Here is a 27,261-nt window from a genome sequence, read left to right as displayed (position 1 = left end):
TAACTGCGATATTGGGAAAGAGCTGCTGGCTGTAGTTGAATGGTTCTTGAAGCAAGAAATGCCAGTCAAATATATTATCATTTCAAAAAGTTGGATTTAATCTCTATGATTGATTTCACGATATAAAACTTGAAATATCAGTGGGAGGAACTAGCAAAGTAAGGAAACAGATGAGTCTGGCTGCATTTCAAAGTATAAAAAAAGAGTTTGTTGACTGTCTCCAGGAAATCTTCAAGACTGAATCGCACAGACTTTGGTCATTTTGGCAGAATTTTTGCCTTTGAAGCATCGTTGTGGGGGGGTTAATCGTTTCCTATTGTCTTTCTCCACACATTTCATCCTTCAAATTCACAGTTAATCTGTTCTCTTTCTTTAATGAAGTTTCACAGATTTGCTCATTCATTCACTGCATATTACATGAATATAGCTGCACTTGACTTGGCAACATCTTCACCATCTTCACAAGACATTATGACACTTAATCATTTGCATGAATAATCTGAGATCAAAGCAAAAAAAGGCAATCTTTTGTCTTAAAACTAGACCCAGAACTATTGAATGTATTTGATTTGATATTTGGCTGGTTACAAATGATGGAACATACACTTGAGTGCACACACTTTTGTCATATTTGTTCCCAATCATTTGTGCCAATGTGCTCAAACAGAGCTCCACTGGTCAAAAACTTTAAGATTCAAGGTTTAAGTCAGTTCTGTTTCAAGTTTGAAACCACAAACCACTTCCTGTCTTGACTCATTATACATCTCATGCAGAGTTTGCCTGACTTCTAAAGACAACGGCTCCGTTACACCTGGCATTCACATGCAACTCGTATTAGATATACTCAAACTGCATTCAGTTTCACTTTCCATTGCCAAAATAAAGTGTTCTGTTTTTACTTAAAAGAATACATATGTATCCTGAAAATCCATGTCATTAAAGTCACGATACGTCTTCGCTGTTTTTGCCAGACTGTTGGTGATGTTTAATGTCAAACTGAATTTCTGTTGTTTTACAATTGTATTGGATACCATTGGATTGAAATTTGGTGCCACTGACTGTTGTTATCATTAAAGTTTTCATCTGGTTCTGCTGCCAATTTTCATTCATCCAAAGAAAGATCCAACCATCTTGCAAAAGAATTAGAAGAAAATGATGTACAGACATTTATGGTTCCCATGATTCCTGTTCAAGTAATCGTATTCTGTAACAGGCACGAAGGCCTGTCACTAAATGTCTCACGAGTGGATACCTGTAGCTTTAAAGGTCATGCCACTGTGAATATTCATAGCAAAGTTTTAACATCCTGCCAAACTGAAGTTCAGCATGTTTCTTTGGCTCAGACAGAATGAGGTGCGAATATTAGCATGTATGGAAACTCTCAAAGCTCTTTTAGAATCCTTCCCAACCACCAAGTCCAAGTCCAACCACTCCCACCCACTGTTACCCTCTATGTCACCCAGATTCAATTAAAGTCTTCATTACTGAGACTGGCTAAGCCCATGCCTGGACTCCATCTCCACCTTCCCTCTGCAGCTTTCCTCTGTCTGGTTGGACTCCAGAGAGACAGAAGCCAGGCCTCTTGTCTAGTAGCTCAGGCATTAATTCTGGGGTTGAGGTCAGGTCAAAAATAATAAAGAAAAAGTTTTATACGTGTTCATTCATGTTTTGAAGAAAACATAATCACAGAGATTTTACACCTTGTGTTTAAGAGATCATTTAATTGAAATTAATTTTTAGATATAGATTTTGTCCTTGTTGTCAAAACTGATCACATCTAATCATTGCTGGTTAGAAAAGGTAAGAATGACAGGAAACACTTTAAGTCAGTCTTGATTTGACCCAGCTGCCTCTACTTCTGTCCTGGTAATTCCACCTTTCAGGATCTTTGCTGCTTGGCATGGCTTTAAGTTGGGGCCAGAGGGGAGCATCTCTGGTGTCATTGTAACTCTGAGAGAAGATGTGGATGTTTAGTGTTTCTGCAAAGTCTGAACTGAGAGACATAGAGTCTGCTGTCAGAGTGAATGACTCCAAGACTTTAAATCTCTTACAGTTTGAATGATTAAATCACTAACTAACTTAACAATTTGCTGACTAACTGACTGACTTGCTTGGGTGATTGATTAACTTAATGACAGCATTTGTCTTAGTTCCAGACAGCTTGATGTATATCGAGGGTATCATGGATGTGTGTGTGTGTGTGTGTGTGTGTAAGCCTTTCCGTGTAACACTTTCAAAGCAGGACTGCAGATAAGAATCTTGGCTTTTAAAGGTCCCTCTCATCTCCTTTGTTTCCCCCTGGATTTACTGCTTTCCACTGAACCCTGAATATACTCTGCACACACTGAGAAATCTACTTACCATGCACCTACACATATACTAACACACATATAAATATCATAAAGCTTTGCATGATTCAGACTGGTTAGACTCTTAGAATAAAAAGCTTGTGAATCGCCCTAAATCACCAGCATTAAAGAAAAGCAAAACATTATATTAGACTAAAATAAACAGGGTTAATGAGTTATCCAGCAAAAAACTGACATACCAGTCAACGGGACAGAGAAAACATTTACACTATAAAGTAGTTAAAAGGCATGCGACTACATTTTCTCATTAAATGAGTACAAATTAAAACTTGGTATACTTCTGTATGAGCTCATGTTATAGGAGTGCTATGTTATTATTCATGTTGTTAGTGATCCCACGAGACTGAGAAAAACAGTCATTTGAGTAAATCAAAAATTGCAGCACTGTCTGTTGCTCAAATATTGAGAACCTGAATCTTTTTACAAGCATATATTTTTCGTAATAATCTGACATTTGGATCAGAGAAAACTCCAGAAACACAGGAAAAATCAGGGGTGATGGTTGATGGGAGAAACCTTTTAACACTGTCCTGTTCCCAGCAATGGTTTCCACTTCCCAGTTGTTTTTATGCTGTCCTCAGTAGTCAGAAAGTAATACTTCTAGGTCAACTCAATCTCTCAATCTTATCATTGGAGGTTTATGTAGGGATGATTTATCTGCAGGAAACACAGAACGATGGGGGCATGGCAGGTGAAAGAAACAGTTTAAAAGCTGAGTGGCTCTGAGTTTAAAACCAAAGCAATATGCTTCTGACAAACAGTCAATTAATGTATGTGACCAGTTTAGAGTGAGAGCAGATTGTATCTGCACTTAGACCCCCTTAGATCTTGCGTTGAGATGTTAATAGCAGATCTTATTTGTAATGGGAGTTGTGGGGTGAGTGTATCCCACAGATACTTGATCAAATATAGACCTCTGCAGTTGGTGGCTCGAGGGAAGAATTTTAAGATGAGGACTGCAACTCTTTCTATAGTGCTGTGTATTAAAATGATACCTATATGATTTTCTGTGTTTATTGTTTTCTAGTAAGATGATCAGTGTTATACACTCCATTATTGTTGGCTGATTGGCTTTTGTGGCTCCTACAGTTCATCAAGGGAGATTAGAATAATACAGAGATGAAAAGGTTTGGCAGCAGTCTGTTAGTTTAAAGATCTTTGTTTCGACTGTCTTTTTAACTCCTTATAGAAATATTTAATTTCTGATATTGCTACCATCCCATTAAAGTGGAGCAATAAACATGTCACTGGCAGATTAGATGTGTCTGCTCATTTTCAACAACCTGAGTGACAGAATGACAGAAGGTCCATGAAAACTGACAAAATATTGCAAAAAGGTGCTTTATGGTTTAGATGTAGAAGCTTATCAGATCACTAGTAGTGATTTACAGTGCAGAAGACTTTTTCTTTTTAATCTGGCTGAGTAATAAACATTGGCATCAGATGAATAATACTATTAATGTGTGGACCCATAAGACATTTGTAATGTTCTTTTTACAGCAAAGAAAGATTTTCATTCTGATTTAAAAAAAAGTTCAGGTTTGCATGATTTTTGATTTTTTTATTGTTACTTGTCCAACTCCTAATATTCACTTAACGTTGATGGAATGGAAACACATGTTTATTTGCATGATCTTTTGACAGTTTATTTTTGATTTGGTGAATTTATTTATTTTTTTTGCAATTGAATTTGCATGTCAGTAAGATATGAGCCAGTAAAAGTGAGCCACCATGCTCAATATCATAATCTAAAACTCAAGACTTTAAATGTAATTTAGCCATCACGAATCAAGAATTATGTATTATTCACAACTGAGCTTTTCTGTTCTCACATCAGATTACAATTACTGCTAAGTGCACAACAAGCCGAAATTATGCTTAAGCACAATGGATGCCAGCAGCAGTGATGTCACTTTCAGCATGTGCAAAGGCAACAAAGCCAGCCCTAAAATAGCTTTAACTGGACAGATTAACATAATCTATTGCAATGACGTAGACAACATACTAAGAGTTTGTGTAAAACAAATGTAATGAAGGAGAAACTAGCAGAATGCTGCAGTGAAATATTTATCTGTATGTGGTTCCAATAAGTGAGGGCTGTATTTTATAACAGGTGATGAGAAGCAGACGCGTGCATTTGCTTTTATTTCCACGTGTTCTCTCTCATCTATTTGCTACATGTGTGTGTGGCTTGAGCACTGCAGGGTTGAACATTGAGAGCCTACTGGGATCTGCATGCAGAGCCATAAAACAATCCATTACAGGGCCACTGTTCCTGAAAAAGCTTTTCCCTGTGAGCATGAGGCTGTTGTTTTTCTCACTTTGATTTAAAATATACACCCTCAGCTGTGCTGAGGGACTTTCATCATCCACAGTAATATAGCATTCATTATCTCTTACGATTTATTTAATATCCTCGACTTTGTGTCTGTTTTCATCATTGCTCTATCACAACATAGCTTACTGTTCACCAGAAACTACAGTATTGTTTTAGTGATTAGTACAAAAATGGACCAACAATAAGCAGTTAAATTAGGTGCTGAAATCAATCCTTTATGAGTGGAAAGAGGTGATTTAATTTAGCTCAGAAGCAGGTAACAAGGAACAGATGCATCTGTCAGATTGAGTTGGACATATGTTTACAGATACCATGTGCAGGCATGTAAAAAAAAAGTACCCTTTCTTTTAGTTCTTTATGCATCAGGTCATAATAAAAAAAAATCCCCTGGTCTTTGCGAGGTCTTAAAATGAGGTAAATGCAACCTCTTATAAACAACACATGACATATTACACAAAGCCATTATCTATTGAACAAAAACAAAGTCAAAATACAAAAGCAGAGTCTGAATACACTGAATACACCTCATGATTTTAGGACTTACTGAACCTCTACTTTAAGTAATAATTTGTTCTTGATTTGCTGCTGCTGTGTTTATTGTCATGTTTCCATTGTCCTGTAGCCTGACTCATTTTCAGCCAAGCTTTAGCTGTCGTACCAATAGCCTTACATTTAACTCTAGAGAACTTTGGTATACAGAGGAGCTCATGGTCAATTCAATGACTGTAAAGTGCTCAGGTCCTGTGGCTGCAAAACAAGCCCAAATCATCACCCCTCCAGCACCGTGCTTGACAGTTGGTCTGAGGTGTTGTGCTGTGTTTGGTTTCCACCAAATATGCTGCTGTGCATTATGACCAAACGTCTCCACTTTGGTCTAGTCTGTCCAAAGAACATTGTTCTAGAAGTCTTGTGGTTTGTTCAGATGTAACTTTGAGGTCAAGTAAATGACACTGTGTGATAATTCATGCGTTGTTGGTCATCTGAGGTTGTATTGACTTAATGTTAAGACCTGGTCAGGACCAGGTGATTTTATTTAATTTTTTTAATGCCCTGATATAGCCTGGCTGACGCGTCCACAATCTCGATGAGATGGTGGTCTGGGAACTAGGTGTGCATTTTCTCGTATTTGAGGCGTGGTTTACGAATGCCTAGAGCCGTTTATTGGGCGCTACAAATGTTTATCAAATGGCGTCTGGTTCTTCCCATGCTGCTTTGCGCGCGATTCATAGCCAATTGTATCACTTATACCATATGACGACAGAAATTCGACGAGGAAGAAGAAGAAAAAAATGTAAAATAAAAGTAAACTTGCGAGTCTAAATCCCGCCGGCGGGATTTTTGACACTTCTCCAAAAACACATCTGTAACTCTGTGAGTTTTTGTCATTCAAACATATAAGTGACACCATTAAAAACTTTGAAACTTCTAGTTTTCAAATATATATATATTAAAATAAATTATATAGCTGGCCCTTTTTAAAGAGAGTGAACAGAAATCTTTGGATTTTCTGTTGTCTCAGACTGCAGCAGCTTCCTAGGCCACACATATCGCTATTCACATGTGAAGTACCAGGTGATTGAGTGGCTTTTCACAGGTGAGAACACGCCCCATTCAGCCAGCATAAACAGACTTTGGCTACGGCTACACGAAAACGAAACAAGGGTTTTTTTTAAAACAGGTACGAAAATTATTGCGGCCATACGGCAACGCTGCTGTAAAGACTCAGGTCCAGACGAAAACGATGAAAAACGATGAAACGATGCAGTACACACGAAACACCTCTAGGTGCGCTGTAAGCCACCCCCACCGGTTATACCAGAACAATAGAAGAAGCAATGCGCATGCGTTTACGCCCCTACTTCTACCAGCGCGAAGCTCACGTTGTTCCTTCAACAACGCCGCTGTAGTTAGCAGTGTCTGCAGCAGTGCTGCTATCAATGTTGTGGGGTCCATGATGATCGCTGTCTGTCCTTGTTGTGTTATCTTCTTCTTCCGGATTTTGAATGGAAGCCGCTTTTTGTTCTGGTCACTGACGTATGTGTATACGTCACTGCGTTAGCCATGTGGCTGACGCAGATGTAAACAAATCGCTGTAACAATGGAAACGAAACGACACCGTTTCCAAATCTTCCCACTCTGTAACCCGTTCTCAAAAACTATCGTTTTGGGGTAGTGGGAACGCCGGCTCCGTGTGGCCGCGACAGCCAAACGATAAGAAAAAGTATCGTTTACAGTGAAAAACGTTTTCGTGTAGCCGTAGCCTTTATCACATGGATAGTGACAGGGGGGTGGGGGCAACACACCCATCTAATTAGTATTCAACTCTCAGAGACACTGCCTGGAATTACAATTACTTTTTTACAGTTTGTGTGAAAACAAAAAAACATTTCTGACTGCACTTTTTACTTTTATGCAGCCAACACTTTTGTTTACAAGGTTCAACTTTCAAAAGTCTTGGCTAGATATATTTATAGTGTGTTTTCTTGCACTGTTTGAAGACAACTGTACAAGTTGTCAAGTTTTTTTGTACAGTTGTGTTTCCCCTCAATTTAAATAAAACTTGTTTGTATTACATTCACTTCACTCTCATATTGTTTTTTGTTAGGCTTTTCAGAATACAACCATATATGTCACTTTTGCATAGATGTTTACAGTTAGTTGAAATACTTGAAAATGTCAAGGTGTTGCAAACTGCCTCAAAGTCTCTGAAAAGGCCTTAGACTCCAGAGGGTTAAAACACTTTCTAAGGCTGCATCGAATGGTAACGTTGTGTCTGCTGCCATGTTGGATTAACACTCTACAAGCTTCGGTGTAGCGCATAGACGTCGTCATCGTCTTGCTGCCCCCCCCCCCCCCCCCCCCCGTTCTGTGATTGGTTCCCGGTGGTTTCCAGGCTGACTTTGCAGTGAGAATGAAATCGCACGCAAAGCAGCATGGGAATTCCCAGGCTAGCCCTGATATGTAAATCGTTATAATTTAAACAGGGTGTACCTTCTTATCCCCATGTGTCCTTGAGTGCATTGAAATCTGGATTGAATATCACTGTTGATATTTTTACGTGCAGATGTGCTTTTGCCCTTTTTGTGTGTGCACAGGTGCACATAAATGAGATCATCCTTTGTGCTTGTAAATGTGTGTACACAGGGATAAATTCAACCAGAGTTTGCGGATGTCTGGTTGCATTGAGTGGGACAAATTTGATAAACTGTAAACATATGTGTGCTCATGTGCTTTTTTATATATGATATACCAGAGTGTGTTCTGGTGATTAACTTCCTTCTACCAGCAGTCTACTGTTAATCAACCTGAGAGAATTTTAGAAAGGCACTGACAGCTCTGTGTTTAGTTCTCTCTGCTTCACCTCCTTGGCTCAAAATGTTGCGTCACTGCTTCATGAGACCTCTGCTCTCCTCAAGAGGAAACTAATAGTTGACTGAATGCGATACACTTTCAGATTGTTTACATTCCACCGGGGCATCCTATTCAAACCATCACTCTTTCTCTCTCCCTATGCATTTTCTCTCTGTGTATTTTGGATGGTGATCAACAAATTTCAAGCTGTGGAAACAGTAACCTGTTCATTTTTTTCTCACACTTGGAGCTAACACAAGATTCTCTCAGCAAAGCTAGATGCCTCCCAAAGTCTTGCTCTTTCGTTACAAAGAGAAGCGCCAAACGCTGTCCTCAGTCTTAATTTTGTCAGAGGAGAATTTTACAAGGCCTTTTAGTTTCTCTTCCTGTGTTTAATGGTGGTATAATTGTCTTCGTAGAGCTGCAGACCGGAGTCAGACCTCCCCTCAAACTCCAGCCATCATCCTCCATCTTTTTCTGATTACCGCACACCTGTGTGCCCCTCTGGATGAGTACAATGGGTGCTGCTTTCTAAACAATCTGTTGTAGATTAGCTCCTTTACTGCTGCGCTGTCACTGTCGATACCTCCACAAAACAAATCACCCAGCTGACTGACAACAGACTGGATCCAAAATGTTGTTGCAGTATTGTTTGAAGTCGACAAGCCCATGTGCCTGCGCGTATGAAGCTCTGTTTAATGTAACAAAATTGAAATCTGAGAACAGAGGAGGTTTGAAGTTTAACAGCTTGGGAGTTACAGCTGAAAACTGCCATAAATCTTGCAATGCCTCCAGGATTTTCCAACATCAACGCCTTTGTGAGGCCATTTAGAAGATTTGGAGGACTTTCTTGGTCTTATCACGCCTTTACTGTGAGCAACAGTTCTCTGGTAATTGAATTTTTTTTCCTTCTTGAAAATAACTTTCTGGTCTGGCATGAAAACTCATTGTTACACATCATTGTAAATGATCTGTCATTAGCTCGACCTCACTGCTTAGCTGCTTTAATTCAGCCTTAGTTTGGTCCCTGAGTATCCTCCTCGTCAACTGTCATTTGCGTACAGTATTTTCCTGTTGTTAATATGTAAAATGAAAAGAAAGAAAGAAAAATCCCCACCAAATATCCAAATAAAAATAAGTGTGACTTTTGACAGCTTTTCTCTCTGTAACTCACATACCAGCTGGGTTTTCATTTACTTATTCATGCCAGCATGTTAAGCCAGAAAATGATGCAGCGGATGATGATATAAACACATTGTTCTAGAAAGAAGCAATTTTGCAATATTTCTTGTGGCTCTCCAAAAACTTATACAACATGGGCAGGAGGCACTAGCATCTGGTGTCAGTAGGCCCCCAAGTATAAATCAAACCCTTTTATCAAAGCTTTTATAGATGTGAAATATTATCCGTAACAGAGCCAAAAGGGCTGTTTTGTAAATTCAGCATTGATCAATATGCTTGCATTAACAGGTGCGTATGATCTCTGGTCAAACTTGGATTGATCAAAAACTGGTCTGAGTTGCCTTTTATGTTGACAGAATTTTAAGCATTTAATCCAAAGTGCTCCCATAGAAACAAAGCAGTAAACATGGCCTGTCTTTCCCCGTCTTTTCTCCATCCAAATGTTCTTCTCTATCAGGTAGGATGCCAAGCCTACAGATCTCTGAAGCCTTGGACTGCGTAGATCATGTATTTAAGAGAATAGCAGCTTAGGAGGTCATAGGTTGCACATTCCTGGAGAGACATTGAGCCAGGACAGGGTCACAAAGGCCACAGACCACAAGGAGAGCTCTGTCAGCCCTGAGACACAAACATCGAGACATGAGCTTTTCTCCCTTCCTTTACATCATCAGTGTTAGCACAAGTACAGTTGTAATTCAAAGCCCAACAAGCTCAGCCCAAATGACTGGAAGAGCTTTTTTTTTCAACAGTTTTGAGAGTAACAGTGCGACAGCTGGCCAAAACTGAGTAAATGATACAATCACAGTCTTTCCTTCATTAAATTAACCAACAATACCAATAAATGTTCCACTTCCTTAATGGCAGAGTTCTTATAGACCCTGAGAGGTTTCAACCAAAAAACCGCCGTAATTTGATAAACTGCCATGAACTGTGAAAATGAATCATTTGCCTGTGTTTCACTGAAATCTGGTCAGCGTTTCCCAGGAACTCATGCATGAAAAACCCTGAAACAAACGTCACAATAAAGTGGTGAGAAGCTGCATCATTCTCAGTCATCAAGTTTACTTGATGATGTGGTTTGTGGCGTCTGATTTTTTGTGTGTGACAGCACAACCCACAAACAGGAAGAAAGGGTTCTTGTATTGGAATTCTTTTACATTTTCAAACACAAGCTTATTCATGAAGGAATACAAAAGGTTAAAGGCTGTTTTATGACAGTGGGTGAGGATGGGAGAGAGGGGGAAAGGTGGGGCGAATGAGTAGAGGTGAGGCATAACACAGAGGAGGAGTGCTCGATGGCTTGTATTCTGGTGGAAGTGGTTCAGGCCTTATGCGCTTCCAGTCAAAGCTTCCTCTGTTAGGCCAGAGATCTGATGTTTCCCCTGAGGCCTGGGTCCTGGAAGTGAGCTGGCAGAGCAAATAAACAGAGAGGAGGTGCTCACGCTTAACACCTTAACATGTGTATACTCACACAAGTTAAAAAGAAATTACACACGTGGATATATGCTTACACTAAACGTGAGGTGCTGCTGTGGGAAATACCCTCACACCATAAAGAGGGAGCTTTTTTTTAAAGCTTTGTTTAATTTGCTGTCAAAACCTAAAAGATAATCTTATTCCAAGGTTATGACATTTTTAGTCTTGAATAAAATGGTTCAAGTGTGGAATTTTCGTTATTTCTTGCTGATATTGTGAAACAAATGGATGGGAAAATAGGAATTATAGTTCTATGAATGCGCTTCAACTTGGGGTCTTGAAAACACAAGTGGTTATGAAAAGAACACTTTCTAAAACTCTCTTAAAACTTCAACCAGTTACCAAACAATAAGAATATTAGCAAAACATTCAAAGGCAAAAAACAATAAACTTCAAGATAGGAAGTAAAAATAAATGGAATTGCTAAATAATTTATGCTCATGGCTCCCCTCCAGAATTACATTTTGTTCGTCGGCCTCATCATGTTAATGTGTTTCAGAGCATTTCATCATTGCACCGTCTTGCACAGTGCAACTAGCCAAGTATTTAAACTGTCTGCATCTGTGAAGGTCCTTCAGCAAATAAATCGCTTGCAGCATGGTTGATGAATACAACCTGCTGTAACTGTAACACATATAACCTGCATCAGTCAGAAGCATCCATCAAAATGACAAGACGTACACACATTTATATGTGTGCACACATGGCCAGTCCTTTGTCCTGGTGTGTCAAGAGGCCGTTGACCTCCACCGGGCTCCGCTTCCTGTGTTCCTCCCTCCAGTCCCACGAGAAAAGGCTCTGCGCTGACAACAATCTTCATCCCTGTCTATAAACCCTCCTCCACCTCATTGTCCTCCTCGCTGATTTTTTTACTGGTGGCATTTCCTCCTCTGTCATCTTAACATCCGTCTCAGATCATTCAACATCTTTGCAGTCCGAGGTGATGCACAGGAGATGGAATGCTTTTCCAAAAAAAAGAAAAGGGACCAGTGCTCGAATTTATATTCTAAAAAAGGGGGACACTCAGTGAAGTGAAGGCACTGTAACTGCAGCAACATCCATGGGAATTATTCACACTGTGTCCTCCTGTCAGGATCACCATACTTTCTGGGTTAGGGACTGTAAATGTAGTGGGATTTTCTCTGTAATATCCTTTTTAGCACATTCCTGCCTGTGAATGTTAAAATGAATCATGGAAACGCCGTATCTAAAACCATAACAGTGAGCATTCCCCCCTGGAAGGAGAACCTTTGCTAAAGTACATAATCTGCAATGTAAAGTGATCCAGGCCCTGGCCTTCCTCTGGATCCTTTCTTGGAGTTTTCTACTCGCACTGTCAAGCTGATTTTGGCAGAAACTGCAGCAGCAGCAGCAGCAGCACACTGAGGTTGTGCAAAGGTCTGCCTGCACCTCTCGCTGGGCAGGTACCTGCTGGGTCAGCCACCACCACCCAAAAGTAAGAGCGGAGGTTATGGACAGGACATACAAGGTGATATTGTGACTGTTGATGTATGCCCCCCCAATCATAGCTTGTCAAGGTTTTGTAGTAGATCAGTATGAGCAGTCCAATGTCCAGATTTTCATTTATTCAAATTTATCGTTCTCTGAGTAAACAAGCTGTCAAAAACGGCAGCCAACTGTCATAGTAAATGATATCCACACTGACAGCACATCAACAAAAGTCAAGAGAGGCTGCCAGATCCCTTTCAGACCTATATATCAAACACGTACTTTCTTGATTCAGAGATGATCAGCAGTGAAATATGCAAATTGCTGTTTATGTAAAATATGTCTAATCTAGATTTCATGAGTCAGAGAAGTTAATACTGCCGAACAGCATGAAAAATACACTTGTGTATGGAAGTTGAACACTTAACCGGACACAAGCTCAATGCAGAACACTCAGACATAACAAATACCTTGCAGTGCCAATCATTTAGATTAAACATTTCAATCATTCCAATAGTAGAGAAAAAATAAATCACTGCTAGCTTTGATTTAAAAGAAAAAAAAGAAAAGAATCACTGAATGCTGCAGGGCTGATGGTTTGGCGGATCTCCTGTTTATCACAGTTTTAATTTTATTACACAATAAACACTGTTGAGAAAACACTTATAATGGGTCAGCATGGGGCCAATGCTCTGGCAGTTCTACTGTGAACTGAGAATTGTGAAACTATCTCAATCCATGTACTTTTAGAAGGAAAAAACAGTGTTACTTGTTTTCAATTTAAGTGACAGTGTGTAACATTCCAGCCATTCTAGTTTCAGAACTACAATATAATGTAAATAACTGTGTCCTCCCGAGAGTAAAATTTAAATAAAAAATAAGAAATATGCATTGATTACTTTAGAACAAGTTAGACCAAAAGGTAATGCCATGTTTCTACAGCTGCCCACAGTGGATTGACCATAACCTGACTCTCCTGCAGGCTTTTTTTTCTAATATTTCCAACATATTTTCTCCTATGTGACTGGAAAGCAAGGATGAAATGGGGTTTGGGTGTGGTGTTTTCATTTGGTTGCAATCTGCAAGTTTGCCTCCAGATGTCACTATGTTTAAGTAATATTTTTGTGTGTTGATCGTGCTGGATGAATGCTGTTTTCTTAGCCTGTGTTCCTGTGCCTGTTCTTTGTCATTTAGGCCTGGTGAAAACCCATAATGCTGCAGTAAAATGAAAAAAATTTGTTTTCACAAATTTTAAAATGTAAGCTAAATTAGTCATCCAAGAAAATGTGGATGTAAAGCTAGTAAAGGTGAAAATATTCAGTGCTTCATGACAAATATAAATGCTAAAAATTTGTTGTAATTTTATGCACACAAAATTTATTTTTCACTTGATATAGATGAATCATTTACAATATCGACTCACAAGAACAGATAGATATCTGAAACACATGTAATTAAATGATGCTATGGCAAAGTCCAATGATCAGGCCTGCATTTGACTCAACTTCTGCAGGCGAGCTGTTCTATCTGCGACAGCTCCAATCAGAACACAGAGATAAATGATCAGATGGAATCAATTCCCTGAAAAAAAAAAAAACTTGAGACAGTCAGGAGATCACTGGAGCCAACGGGAATTGATATTTTGCGACCGAGAATGTCTGCACAAGATGATATATTTTAGTCTGGTTGTAAAAGTGACACTGACTTTTACTGGGCTACTTAATTGTGATACACTCATTACACAAAATTTAACAAAGACACAATTGACATTCTGTAGGGAGAGAACAGGGATCCTCGGCAACATGTGATCTATAGTATTTCTCTATCCTAGTCAAGCAACATTTGAAAGTTGCTCCAGCCAACACATGGTCCTGTTTGACCCTGGAGTGTAAAGGTGGCTGTTAAAGACTTTGAGTGTTTTTGGCTCGAGTAAGTCCGAAGAGGACAGAATAATATTCCTGTGAATTAAATAAAGATGGAAAAAAGTGGACACATCAGGTTGGTTTCACAAACAGGGGGAAACAGGAGGCCAATAACATTTCAGTCGGCGGAGAAGAGAGGGAGAGATTATGTTAACAACTGTTGAAGGTATTGTATGCACAGTACAGAATTAAGTGGCTGATATTGGCCTGAAAAAATATATATATAAACATGTTTCAAATCACCAACTCACTATAAGGCTGAGAGGATGTGAAAATGACCAGGGAGGGGGAAAGGGAGTTTGCTAGCGTCATGAATTACCCAAGTAATAAATCCTGACTGACATTAAAAGGCTGTACCCAATTACTGGATAATATCCCAGCATTCAGACACGCTCTTACACATATAGTGTATGTAGACATGGCTTTTCACAGACATGAACACACTCTTAAAACATGTCTGGGAGTGGTCTGTAGATTATTGAGATTTTTTCTTTTATTAAATTACACTAATAGCCACTATTTAGTGCCATTATAAAATGTTTCAAGCCAACAAAACGGCACTATAGCCGATAAAAAGATTACACACACTGATAATAGAGGCACACATGGAACACAGATACCTTGAATTTTTATCAGCGCTCTCCTTTAGAGGTTGTGTCATGTTGACCGGGCCTGTTGGCTGACCGATCAACATACTTTCACAGACCAAAACAAAAACGCACAGCTCAGCCCTCCCTCCATCCTCGGCTTGTTGGCCCACCCTCCCCTTTCATGTCCATCAGAAACACTCAGGGCAGAGCTGCTGAGACTGCCATGCTTCTGTAGTGAGTTCAATTAGCTTTCGCTGCTGCTACAACGAGCTGTAACAGCCTGGCTGTTGCGTTCATGTCAAAAATGTGTTCCTAGACAAACAAAAATTTGTAAAAATGGGATTTTTTGGGGGGTGTGTGAGTGTCTGCCTGCAATAGAAAGTGCTCAGTACACCTCAACTTTGAACCAAACTTTGGCGAAACACTTACCATCTTTTAATCTTTTGCTAAACCAATACCCAGCAGTAAGCTGTTTAAAACATCTGACAGCTGAGACTCACCACCACATGTTCAAACGCAGACTTTCTTTGGTTGAGAAATCTGTGACTTTGTTAAAAACGGTCAGCTGCAATGTGACACGGTGTAGAAGTTCACAACATTATGTTTTCTTTATCCGATATGAAAGTTTTGAGGTCTTTGCTGTTTTAGATGGGAAAATGAGCTCTTTGGTGGCCCTGCTCTGAGTAGCTCTTTGCCTCGGCTCAGAATTCCTCTTTGATTCTCCAAACTGAGAGCGCTCTGACCTCTTTCTACTGCAGGTAAGAAACTATTAAACAATTAAATCAATAAAAAAAAAAAGAAAAGCAAAGGAACAAATGTCTCCGCTCGCGCCCTCAAATGGATAGTTCGCCTCTTTTGACATGAAGCTGTATGACATCTCATATTAGCAATATCATTTATGAACATTTTCTTACCCCCTGCTGCGTCCTGTGAGCCGAGTTCCAGCCTCGTTTTAGCGCTGACGAAGGTAGTCCGGCTAGTTGGATGGGGCTAAACAAATAAAGCGTCTTGCTTCTCAAAACAATATGTGTTCAAAAGAGTAATACATTTGCATCAGGAAATCGTTGTGCATGAAAAAGTCAGACCTCACATCGATCGAGCACTCCCCTGCTTCCGAGCAGTAAACACCGTAACAGATGCAGCTATCACAAGGTGGCTGGACGCATTGATATCAAGGGAGGCAAAAATAGCGCCAAGCGACGTGAGGTCTGACTTTTTCATGCACAACGATTTTGTGATGCAAATGTATTACTCTTTTGAACGCATATTGTTTTGAGAAGCAAGACGCTTTATTTGTTTAGCCCCATCCAACTAGCCGGACTACCTTCGTCAACGCTAAAACGAGGCTGGAACTCGGCTCACAGGACGCAGCAGGGGGTAAGTCAATGTTCATAAATGATATTGCTAATATGGGATGTCATACAGCTTAATGTCAAAAGAGGCGAACTATCCCTTTAATGCTGCTGAGGGGCTACATACACGGGCAAGTCAAAGCAAGCCCCCCCACCCCTCCTGCTTTTCCCCGGCATTTAGAGTTTCTCATTTTTTCTGAGATTATTACGAGTAGCGTTGGGTTTTGTTTTTTTGAGAACCAAGTGGCTTATTTTTGTCTTGTTTTCATAGATCAGGTTGTTTTTTTCTTGTCACAAGATGTGGCAACAGCAGCACCAGCAGAGTTGTGCAGTAACAGTAAGGCTGCAATAAACAGAAGACACACTTTTTGGGCAAAGTAGAAACGAAGAAGAGTAGAAGGCTAATGCTCCATGTTTAGAGGTATATGGATATAATCATGACTTTCGGGGGGCGTAAACATTGAAATTACTTAAGGAAATGTAATGTGAGATTGCATCATTAACTGGACTCTGCTATGTAACATGTGGATGGGAAATTAATGGAATATCCTGTCTGCAAATCATGTAAAAACAGAATATCGTCTTGTATTTCTGTGGATTTGCATATAGCTGCAGGCTATTCATAAGTACTTTACACAACCCCACTTCAAAAGAAAAAAAGATTTCGCTCACACAATGGATTCAGTCACAAAGCCATGCAGGTGTGTAACTGACATCAAAAGAAAACAAGATGAACGCTACTTAATCCTGTTATGTTGAAAGCAAAACAATTTGTTCAGATTTTCTGCAATATTTTCAGATGCAGGTTGAAAATAAGCTCAAACAGAAAAGTTATACATTTCTAGAGAGTATGGAGAAAAAACTGCACAAATATTTGTGATATTACTCATCAGTTGTTCAATAAACATCTCTATTTGTACAAAATATAGGTTGAACTTCATTGTGTAACTAAAGTAAAAGTCATCAAGGACACCCAGACTTATCCTCTATGTGTGTTCTTTCACAGCAGTTCAACAAATAACTGTTCTCATGATGGCTCTGAAGAAAGTCAAAGTGTATCAGAAGTCCTCTTCCTAACCAAATTTTTTAACGAGATTCTTCTGTCTGGAACATTGTGATCCATGGGGCAAACAGGTAAAATCAGCGTGAATACAAGTTATAAGAGGAAACATTTGTTGCTTCTGTCTTGGGTATAATCTTATTAACATAAAGACAGCGAGAAGATCAATTTCATCCAGACGAGCTAGAACTATTTCATGACTGTGCAGCTATGTAATTATACGATAGCGTGCAAGAGGGACAGTATTTCAGGGAGAAAAAGAAGAATTTAAGACAACTGAAAAGTAGAAATAGCTCAAACTGACCCATAAAATGAAACAGTTGGAGAAAAACTGTGGTCTCTTTTCCTTTCGGTATTTCCTGAACATTAAAAATAGCTACACGCAGGCACTGGCCCACTTTTTTTCTTCAGTTGTGCATCGTGTATTATCCTTTATCCTATTATCCTTTAACCCATCAGCTATTGCAAAAGATAAATGCGTATTTATCAAAAAGTTGGTAACACAAATGTGGAGGTTGTGTATACTGCCAGCGAAATGACCTGTTATAGAAGCCATGTGCCTCATCAGAAGCAGATAATCTTTCATCTTTAAGCCAAATAAACATTTTTGTTGCTCTCATGCAAAGGTGTGAAGCTGAGAAGTGTTCCTGGTCAGTTTAGCATCTGCAACACATTAACCCAACCTAAGACCAACTGACAGACTGACTGATTGATGGATTGACTGACTGACTGAATGAGTGGCAATCTTAATCTCAGCATTCACTCCCCTTTCTCTACCTCAGCTTCATGCCTGGTCTTATCCATCCAACTCAACACTCCCAGCTACAGGCTGCAGATTAAAGCCACTCTCATCTGGATCTCATCAGTTTAGGCTGGCCTCTGTGTTTTATAGGTTATTTTTCATTCACAAGAAGAGGGGAGGGGTTCCCATTGTGATTTAGGGGTTACACTGCATGGAGGCTTGAGGAGAATAAAAGCAACTTGGTGTCATGAGGGGGGCTTGAATGAGGCCACAGGCTAAATCCCCTCTGGTAACGGCACGCAGTTTTTAGGACAAGACTCGTGCAGTTTCCCCTTTTTTCTTCAACTGTGTGCATGATGTGCATGTGTGATATTTGTTGTGTGGCCAGTTTCTGAGCCATTTCCTCCAGCTTTAATATCTGTAACATGTGCTGGATTGTTGAGGGATGGCTGGATGGGTGTCACTTCCAAACATCATAAATCAATTTTGGGAAAAGTCTGTTGCTCAATGATTGTTCCACAGAGCTGCATTAAAAAAAAATAATGCTACTGAACTGTTAGGAGCTTACAAAATATAAGATTTCAAAGGTATCAGAAACATTTCAAGAAGTAAGTATTAGTTCTTTGGGTCAAAGTTCAAGTACTGTACTGACGTTTCAATCAGGCTTCAGACGTCATCACAGCACTGAAACAGCTCTGGTCAAAGTGTTAAACGACATTAGGTTGAATACTGATTCTGGTAATGTTTCAGTCCTGGTTCTGTTGGACCTCAGCGCTGCGTTTGATACTGTAGATCACAGAATCCTGTTGCACAGGCTGGAAAACTGGGTTGGACTTTCTGGAGCGGTCCTTAACTGGTTCAGGTCCTACTTAGAAGGCCGGAGTTATTTTGTTACTATCGGGAGCTATGAATCTGAGCGAGTGGCCATGGCTTGTGGAGTCCCCCAGGGGTCAATTCTTGGACCTCTTCTGTTTAACTTGTATATGCTCCCTTTGGGTCAGATATTGCAGAATTTTAACATCAATTATCACAGTTATGCAGACGATACACAACTTTATGTGTCTCTGTCACCGGACGACTGCAGCCCAGCAGACGTACTGTGTCAGTGTCTGGAGGAAGTAAACACCTGGATGAGAGATAATTTTCTACAATTAAATGAAGACAAAACTGAGATCATTCTGTTTGGTAGCAAAGAGAAGAGGGTCAGCGTTGGTACATATCTTGAGACTCGGGACCTTACAATCACTGACCAAGTTCGTAACCTCGGAGTGTTGATAGACTCAGATCTGACTTTCAGCAGCCACATCAAAGCTGTCACCAAGGCAGCTTTTTACCACCTCAGAAACATCAGCAGAATTAAAGGTTTCCTCTCCCAAAAAGACCAGGAGAAACTCATCCATGCATTCATCTCCAGTAGACTCGATTACTGTAACGCTCTTTTAACTGGACTTCCCAAAAAGAGCATTAAACATCTGCAGCTCATCCAGAACGCTGCTGCTAGAGTTTTAACCCGGACTAAGAGATCTGAACACATCACACCAGTTTTAAAATCTTTACACTGGCTTCCAGTCAGTCACAGAATAGATTTTAAAAGCCTGCTGATGGTTTACAAATCCCAGAATGGTTTAGGCCCAAAATACATCTGTGATCTGTTCAGAGAATATAAACCCAGCAGAGCTCTGAGATCCAAGGACTCAGGTCAGCTGGTCCAGTCCAGAGTCCAGACTAAACATGGAGAAGCAGCATTTAGCTGTTATGCTGCAAACAAGTGGAACAAACTGCCAGTGGAGATTAAACTTTCACCAAATGTAGACATTTTTAAATCCAGGTTAAAAACATTTCTTTTCTCATGTGTCTATGCATGAAATATCTTTTAACTTATCTAGACTGTTGCCTGATTTTAAATTCATTTAAATGATTTTATTTGTTTCTCTTTATATTATTTTATGTATTTTTAATGCTTCTTGCACTCCCTGCTGCAATGCTTTTATTTTATGTAAAGCACTTTGAACTGTTTGTACATGAAATGTGCTATACAAATAAATTTGATTTGATTTGATTTACTGTTCAGGGGGCATAAAGAGAAATAAGGCAAGTAATAACTGTAGCTGCTCTGCTGCACTGTGAAGTGAAAATGGGTAAACAGACCAAAAGCCCACAAACAGCTGGTACGACAATCTGCAGATATGTTTGCAACAAATTATGTTGTGGCTGTACTGATCACGGTGGCATGAGAGTATTGCTTGAGGGCTCCAAGTTCAAGCACATCTAAGACTGTTGTTTTTTTTATGTACTCTGTCTTTAAACACTGATATTTCCCCTGATGTCCTGAAACGTTTCACCACATTCTGCACTGCAGATGTTGAAAAACCAAAGTTCTTTGCAATCAGAAGTGTTTGGTTTAAATTCTTCGATTGGAATTTATTAATGATTTTCTGACTCAGTTTGGCACAGAGTGGTGAGCTACGACCAAACTTAGATTGGAAAGTGGGAACCTTTGGTGGATGTTCCTTTTATACCTAATCATAACACCTTCACTTGTCACCAATTAATCTGCTGATGGTAGAATTCTCCAGGACGATATTACTGAGTGTGTTATTGGTATTAAGTTTGTTTTTATTTTCTAAATATATTCAAGTTGCTAAGACAAGACAGCAAAAGCCATTTACTTGGACCTGGAAATGATGTTTGTATGTAAACTGATTATGCTTTAAGTGAGCAACAGTTTCTTTACACACACAAACAAATTTTCCTGCTGTGATGAAGTTCATTAGTGAGTAAAATTTAAACTGGCCTTGTGCATCAGTGTGCTCGGTGCCCTCTGCTGCTTCATGGTGCCTGTTCTACATTTCAGTTAGTTCAGCTGCACACACTCTTCTGTATGGTCAGATATCAAAGGAGGGACATAATTGCTGTCCGCACCCATCTGCACATCCAGTGTTAAAACCAATGCAGTGGTTAGTTTCAACAATTAACTAGATGTGTACTTTCCCCACCATTTCACTGATGTTCAATGGCTCATTTGGTTAAAAGACCAATCTTCATACCTGGATGTAAAAATGTCATTATTCTGGAGTGTTCAGGAGTTTAGAAATCTATTTTCCCAATTTCATAACTACTTTCTTTAGCACCATCAAGCTTGTAAGACTTTCTTAGCCTGAAAATAAGGATGCTCACTCACATTTGCAGTGCAATCCCAAACCATACTGCCCAGCTGGGCTGACAACATCCACTATATTCCCTCGCTTTGTCGTGTGTAAATGAATGCAGTGTGCTTAGCTCTTTTCTTGGACCACTAAAGATATTTTAGCTGCTTTCTTCTAAGCTGCTTTTAACATCAGTAGAAAATTCTGTCAATCTTGTTGTATGTGTGTTTTTGGTAATTGCTTCATGATATTCCACTGTCTGTGTTTAGCCTTTAGTTTATTCTAGTTAAACTGAGCCTTACCGGCATCAGGCTGTGGCTTTGTATTCATAAAACAGATGTAAGGATGTTCATCTTCCCATTTTAGCAAAAAGCCTATTCCAAAATATTAAACTTCTACTTTCTTTTTTTTGATTGAGAGTCCTCATTTCTGATGATGTGAAAATGTCGGTAGACATACAAACATCTGATTATTCTGTCTTTTTTATACAGGAGGAAATGCTGTGAAGGATTCAGGTTTGTGATGGGCCAATGCATACATGAAAGTAGGTAAAACCATACACTTTTCACATGATCTGATATAGTTTAGTCTTGACTGTGTTTATAAATTCTAACAAGCTGCACAAAGCACAACCTTGAGAACACATTTGTCAATATGAGGACTGCAAGTGTAGCCCAGATTAGGGTTTCATAAAGTATTGCTTCTCTAGAGTTTTATCATTAATGATCTGGTGTGTAACATTTAGGTGGATTTACTGCAAAAATTACATGATATTCATAACTTTGGACTAATTTTTGTGGATGTAATGTTTAATTTTTCATTTTTTGTGAATATTTACAGCATAATGAACACTGTAGTGCCTGTACAGTGGAGTGTGCCTTTACAGAGTAACAGTGAGCCGTATTAGCCACAGGAGGGCACTGTTCCTCCATGTTGAACGGCACAGCTTGAGAGTGCCAGACAAAAAGGATAAGGTTAAATGATCAGTTTGAACAAGAAAAATACATATTTTCTAAACAACTCACATATGGATATGGAATCATTTTAAAACTGCATACCACTGTGTAGACATTTAGTGCAACTTTAGCAGCTATAAATCAATCATTGTTCAGGTAAAAGCATCACTGGTTACCTTTTTTTGAAAATCTGTTTAAAGAGTTACATGCTGCATTACCTGCAGCACTTGCCAGGAAGGACTTGGGATTAGATATGAGAACCGTGTCTGATGATTGAAAGGTCACTCTAAACTCAAATCACACAACTAAATTTAATAGTCTGATGAAAGGTCATTCATTAAAGATAATTCATCTTCTCATCACAAAAACAACATTCAAACAACATGTCTCTTTCACAGCAGATATACTGATTATATTCCACTTTATAGAGCACAATATATACACTGTCTGTGATTCAATCATTTTGATCCATCCATTGTGTGCTTATACAGCACTCAATAATCCACCTCTCCGTTCAGGAACGTCACTGACACAGATAGATAGTATCCCCTCCATGTATTACACTCATCAACAGCCCTGTGGTCATGCGGTTACCTGAGATAAAAATCACTGCTGTTGTCATTTTAGCACTGAAAGTTAATGCCAATGTTAAATTTAACAGCTATGCTAGCCAAATAAGTGTTAGCTTTGCTTTGTAATGTCAGCAATAGCTTGCTTGCCTCTAGATATGGAGCATATATCAATATATATTGATATGTCATGTCATGTATTTTATTTATACAACCCTTTACAGACAATCCTTACGGTGTACCAAAGTGCTTTACAGCAGGTAATAAATAAAGAGAAGAATAAGTAAAAACAAATAAAAACAATAAAAGAACAGTGAAAGCAATAAAATACAACAAAATCGAATAAGATAAAATAAGATAAAAGTGTCATCATACTACTGGGTATTAAAAGAAATCCTACATAAGTAGGTTTTTAGCCTAGATTTGAAGAGGCCCAGGTCAGAAATAAGACGGGGCGCTTATTCCAGAGTCTGGGGCAGCGACGGAAAAAGCTCGGTCACCCCAGTGTTTGTATTTTGACCTGGGCACTTCCATCAAAAATTGATTTGTTGTCCTCAGAGCTCAACCAGGATTGCGGACTGTTAAAAGCGCAGATAAATATGATGGGGCGAGGCCGTTAAGAGCTTTAAAAACAAACATTAAAAGTTTAAAATCAATTCTATAAAGGACAGGAAGCCAATGGAGGGAGTTAAGAACAGGAGTTATATATCAGTTTTAGTTTCAAACATTGTTTTGACGTAACTTAACCTCGTTACTTAACTAAATCAGTGATGAAAAGACTCATTTCTATGACAAAACATTTTCAAACAGCTCAGCAAGCTTTGTTTTTTCTTTTTAACATGGAACTCAAACGAGTCGATATGACTGGTTGGTGGTGTTGCAATTCATTTTAATGTGGACTGATTAAACATTTTTCAGTTTCTTCCCTGAGACAGTTTATGCTTTGAACCTTTGAGAGTCTCTGCTTCCTAAAGTTCGGAATCTTATTCAATATGGCTGAATAGCCTGTAGCCTACAGTCCACCTCACAGCTGCTGAGTGAATTAAACACACCTAGTGTATCTCTGAAGTACAGTATGACATTGCCACAATGCAAGACATCATATTTTACAGACACACCAAGTAATCTTACAAGTTGATTGGGCCTTGACACAAAATGCAGACTGAACAAAAAGAGTTTTATTTAAAAGGGTTTTATTATCAATGACCCAATGAAAAGATCAGCAATTTAAGCAAACCTTTACGAGCAGCACCAAGAGTGGTGGTAATCGTGCAGGTTCAGTAAAATTAAGCCATTTAGGACAACAAAGCTTGTTCACCACAAAAAGAGTGCAGTCAAACAGTCTTTCCTTATCACTCTTCCTTGACCATGCTGGAAAAACATCATGAGTTTAGAAAAATTTTCAGGAGTTCATAAGGACAGTTGGGAATATGACCACACATACGCTAAGCTTCGATGTGGATCTGCAGTAGGGAAACTACTGCCACAAAAAGCACATTAAGTACTAGTGTGTGCTTATCGTGTCCATCCATTCATTTTTTTACCACTTATGTGAGGTTGATTTATGGATGCAACAGGCCCAGAAGGGAAACCCAGACATCTATTCATCAGTTTAGAAACTTTCCATAAAGAAAAAAAAAAAGAAAAAAAGAGTTCAACTGGACCTAAACTCAATGCATATCCTTGGAATGTCAGTGAAGATTCACAAGAGTGTATCTACTGAGTGTTCAGAAAAAAAAATTAGGACTTACTGACGCTGCTCTTGCCATATCACAGAAGGAAAAGGGAAAAAGTTTACATTTTATTTCAGTGTCCCCTCAAGCTGTGATAGTGCATCAGTGACCCTGAAAGCTGCTAAAAGCAGCTAAAGGCATCTCAGCCAAGATTCATTTAATTGTTTACATCACTGATATCTTATCCATGAATGAGGGCCAACTGAGCTGATAATTACGATGAGCTGTTTAACATTTTTACCAACACGCAACTGCCTTCTCTCTTTCTGCAGGTGTGGATGTATGTGCTGTATCACCCTGTGAGCAGCAGTGCACAGATAACTTTGGACGAGTGGTCTGTACCTGTTATCCCGGCTATCGCTTCGATCGGGAAAGACACCGCAACCACAAATCTCCTTACTGCCTGGGTCAGTACCATCCCCACTCATCAACTCTAAATTACATACCTCAATAAGATAAAAGCTACTTGCATGAGATATATCTTACTCCTGTCAACCCAGTCCTGTTTTCTTAAGTAAACCAAAGAAGCTGTGACATTTTGTTTTAATACATGCTGGACTCTTGATGTCACTTGATGTAACATTATCTCTTTCTTGGCCCGCTGCTGCCTCCTCAACCTGCTTTATCTCTTGCATCAAAAATCTACAGACATCGATGAGTGCGTGGCCTCCGAAAGCAGCGTGTGCGACCATGAATGTGTGAACACAGCGGGCAGCTTCATATGCCGCTGCCGCAGTGGTTACATACTCGCACCAGACCAAAGCTCCTGCATCCCTATAGACAACCGTAAGTTTCTGTGCACCACTGGAGATACACACCAACTGTGTGGGTCGGGAAAGAAAACTTGCAGAAGTACATCATTTTAGCTTTGCTTTGATAATATAATATGAAAACAAAGTTGAATAACATTGAGAGTAATCTTTTAAAATGCTTTATGGCATTTGTTCAATCATTACTCTGCACTTTCCATTGCTCTGTGACATTGAGTGACAAGTGAACCAATTAACCTCAAAATTAAATCCACTTCGAGGTTGAATTAGTAACACTGATCATTTTCTTATGATGCAACACGTCCCTAGTGGCAGTGGCACTCCATAGCAGGAAATGCACCCCACTGCGTGGGAAAAACTGCCTGAAACAGCTTGAGAAGCATCACAAAGAGGCCAGGCTTCATAAATCCCCAGGTCCAAATTGAATCAATCATCCGTAGGATGTGCTGGAAAGCAATCCACTGTCAACATTCTACACCTCACATAACAGAACACTCCAACAGGTTTAAATGATGTGGCAGATCACATGACTTTATGCATAAGCTGTTAAAGGTTTGGAATAATATAAAAGTGTTGAATTAGTAGAGAATTACTTCAGACTTCTAGTGGGAGCAGGGGTGATCAAAATATGTGCTCTCATGTGATCAGTTTGCTTTGACTGTCATGCATGTCACTATGTCAAACAGCACAAGTGAACATACAGTTTGAGAAACTGCACTTTGCCACCAGCTACAGAAAAAAATTCCCTGTATGTTTTGTCGTGCAGTGAGTGCATCGGGGAAGTCGGACACCTTGATGAGCGCAGGAACCTGCTCATTGACCTGTCAAGATTTCATGAACATGAAAAACAGTCTACTCCAGCTAAAACTGCGGCTGGGAAACGCACAGTCCCCCAACCAGGTAACATCTTCACTTCAGAGCGACTGAACAAAGCACAATTTTTTGTATGCTTGTGGTCCATAAACCAGTTTATGTTTCTGATGGTAACATGAGCGGGACTGATTGAGGTCAGAGTATTTGTAGTTTAATAAACTACAAACAGCAGAGACAGCTACAGAGTACGCATATGTGCGGAACCATACATCCCAGTTTTGTGTTTAGTCATTTTTCTCCTTTGTGTTTGGAGGTACCTGGTCTGGCCAACAGCAGCGATAAGCCATCTTTGGGACGAGCAGGAAAAGGTCCTGATAGCCCTTGTCTTCCTGGTTTACCTGGCCCTCCTGGAGTTCCAGGTAATGTATAGATGACTATATGTTATAGACAATGAACTCCACCAGCTACAGATCCCAGATACTTTTTTAAAAAGTTAATTGTAAACAAATAAATCCAAGGTTAAACTCTTCCATAAATAAATTTTAGATCAATTGCTGTAAAAAATGATAAAAGCAAGCAGACATACAGGTGCAGCCAGTCAGCTTTTTACACAGATATTTCCCAGTTTTCCATTATATTAGAGTTGTGTAATCTGTCAGGCTGTGTTAATCTCTCCTGTTTTAAGTTTAAGTTTTCTCTGTCACATTATCCATCTGTCTTCACCAGGTCACCCAGGAGATCCAGGAAACACGGGGGAGCCGGGGGAGCAGGGTCCTCCTGGCCCACGAGGTCCGCGGGGAGATATGGGGCCCATGGGCCCAGAGCCTGACATGAGGCACATAAAGAGGGGCCGCAGGGGACCAGTGGTGAGAAAAAAAACACAATTAAGGGTTTTTCCACATCACACTAGATTACTTTAGACTTCCGGAACATCAAAGTGGCAAGAAGGAAACTGCTGGGTGGAGATCACAACTTCCATCCAACAAATCAGCTAATCATAAAAGTACGGTTGCTTATGTTTTTTTGACACTAATAAGGAGGTCAGGTGGAAGTGATTCATTAATGAATGAACATGGATGAATCTGTAAACACAGAGCGTTCGTCAAGGAGAACGAGATTTGCGTTCCATACAACAACAAAAGTCAACGTTACGTTATCATTTTTAGACTTAATTTCCTTAATTTCTTGACCACTTCCGTGTACAGTTTGGTTAGGAGTGAATTAAAACAGATAAACAGATAAGTGTTTGAAATTCTCTGTGCAAAAGGAAAGGATTTCTTTGATCAAATACTGTTCAGATATGTTGGATCTCTTGTGTTTACTCCTTCGTGTTCAAGAGAGACCCATGATCTGCAGTTGTAGGCAAGAGCTAATAGATCAGCAATACTCTGTCACGGAGGAGTAATACTATGTTCAGCAGGCCTACTTATGACTTAAGATAAA

The 27,261-nt window shown here is 39.5% G+C and overlaps 1 protein-coding gene across 1 annotated transcript in view; it reads left to right on the top strand.

The window, feature by feature from the left end:
• Positions 1 to 27,261, top strand: part of LOC142385417 (collagen and calcium-binding EGF domain-containing protein 1-like) — a 40,183-nt gene that overhangs the window by 9,865 nt on the left and 3,057 nt on the right. Inside the window, exons 3-8 of the mRNA XM_075471959.1 lie at positions 21,469 to 21,521; positions 24,508 to 24,642; positions 24,884 to 25,021; positions 25,772 to 25,905; positions 26,132 to 26,237; positions 26,545 to 26,684. Coding sequence (XP_075328074.1) covers positions 21,469 to 21,521; positions 24,508 to 24,642; positions 24,884 to 25,021; positions 25,772 to 25,905; positions 26,132 to 26,237; positions 26,545 to 26,684 — 706 coding nt within the window. The remainder of the gene's footprint in view (positions 1 to 21,468; positions 21,522 to 24,507; positions 24,643 to 24,883; positions 25,022 to 25,771; positions 25,906 to 26,131; positions 26,238 to 26,544; positions 26,685 to 27,261) is intronic.

The sequence above is a fragment of the Odontesthes bonariensis genome, chromosome 1 (genome assembly GCF_027942865.1).
Source record: "Odontesthes bonariensis isolate fOdoBon6 chromosome 1, fOdoBon6.hap1, whole genome shotgun sequence".
Taxonomy (NCBI): Eukaryota; Metazoa; Chordata; class Actinopteri; order Atheriniformes; family Atherinopsidae; genus Odontesthes; species Odontesthes bonariensis.
This window is presented reverse-complemented; position numbering and strand designations above follow the sequence as displayed.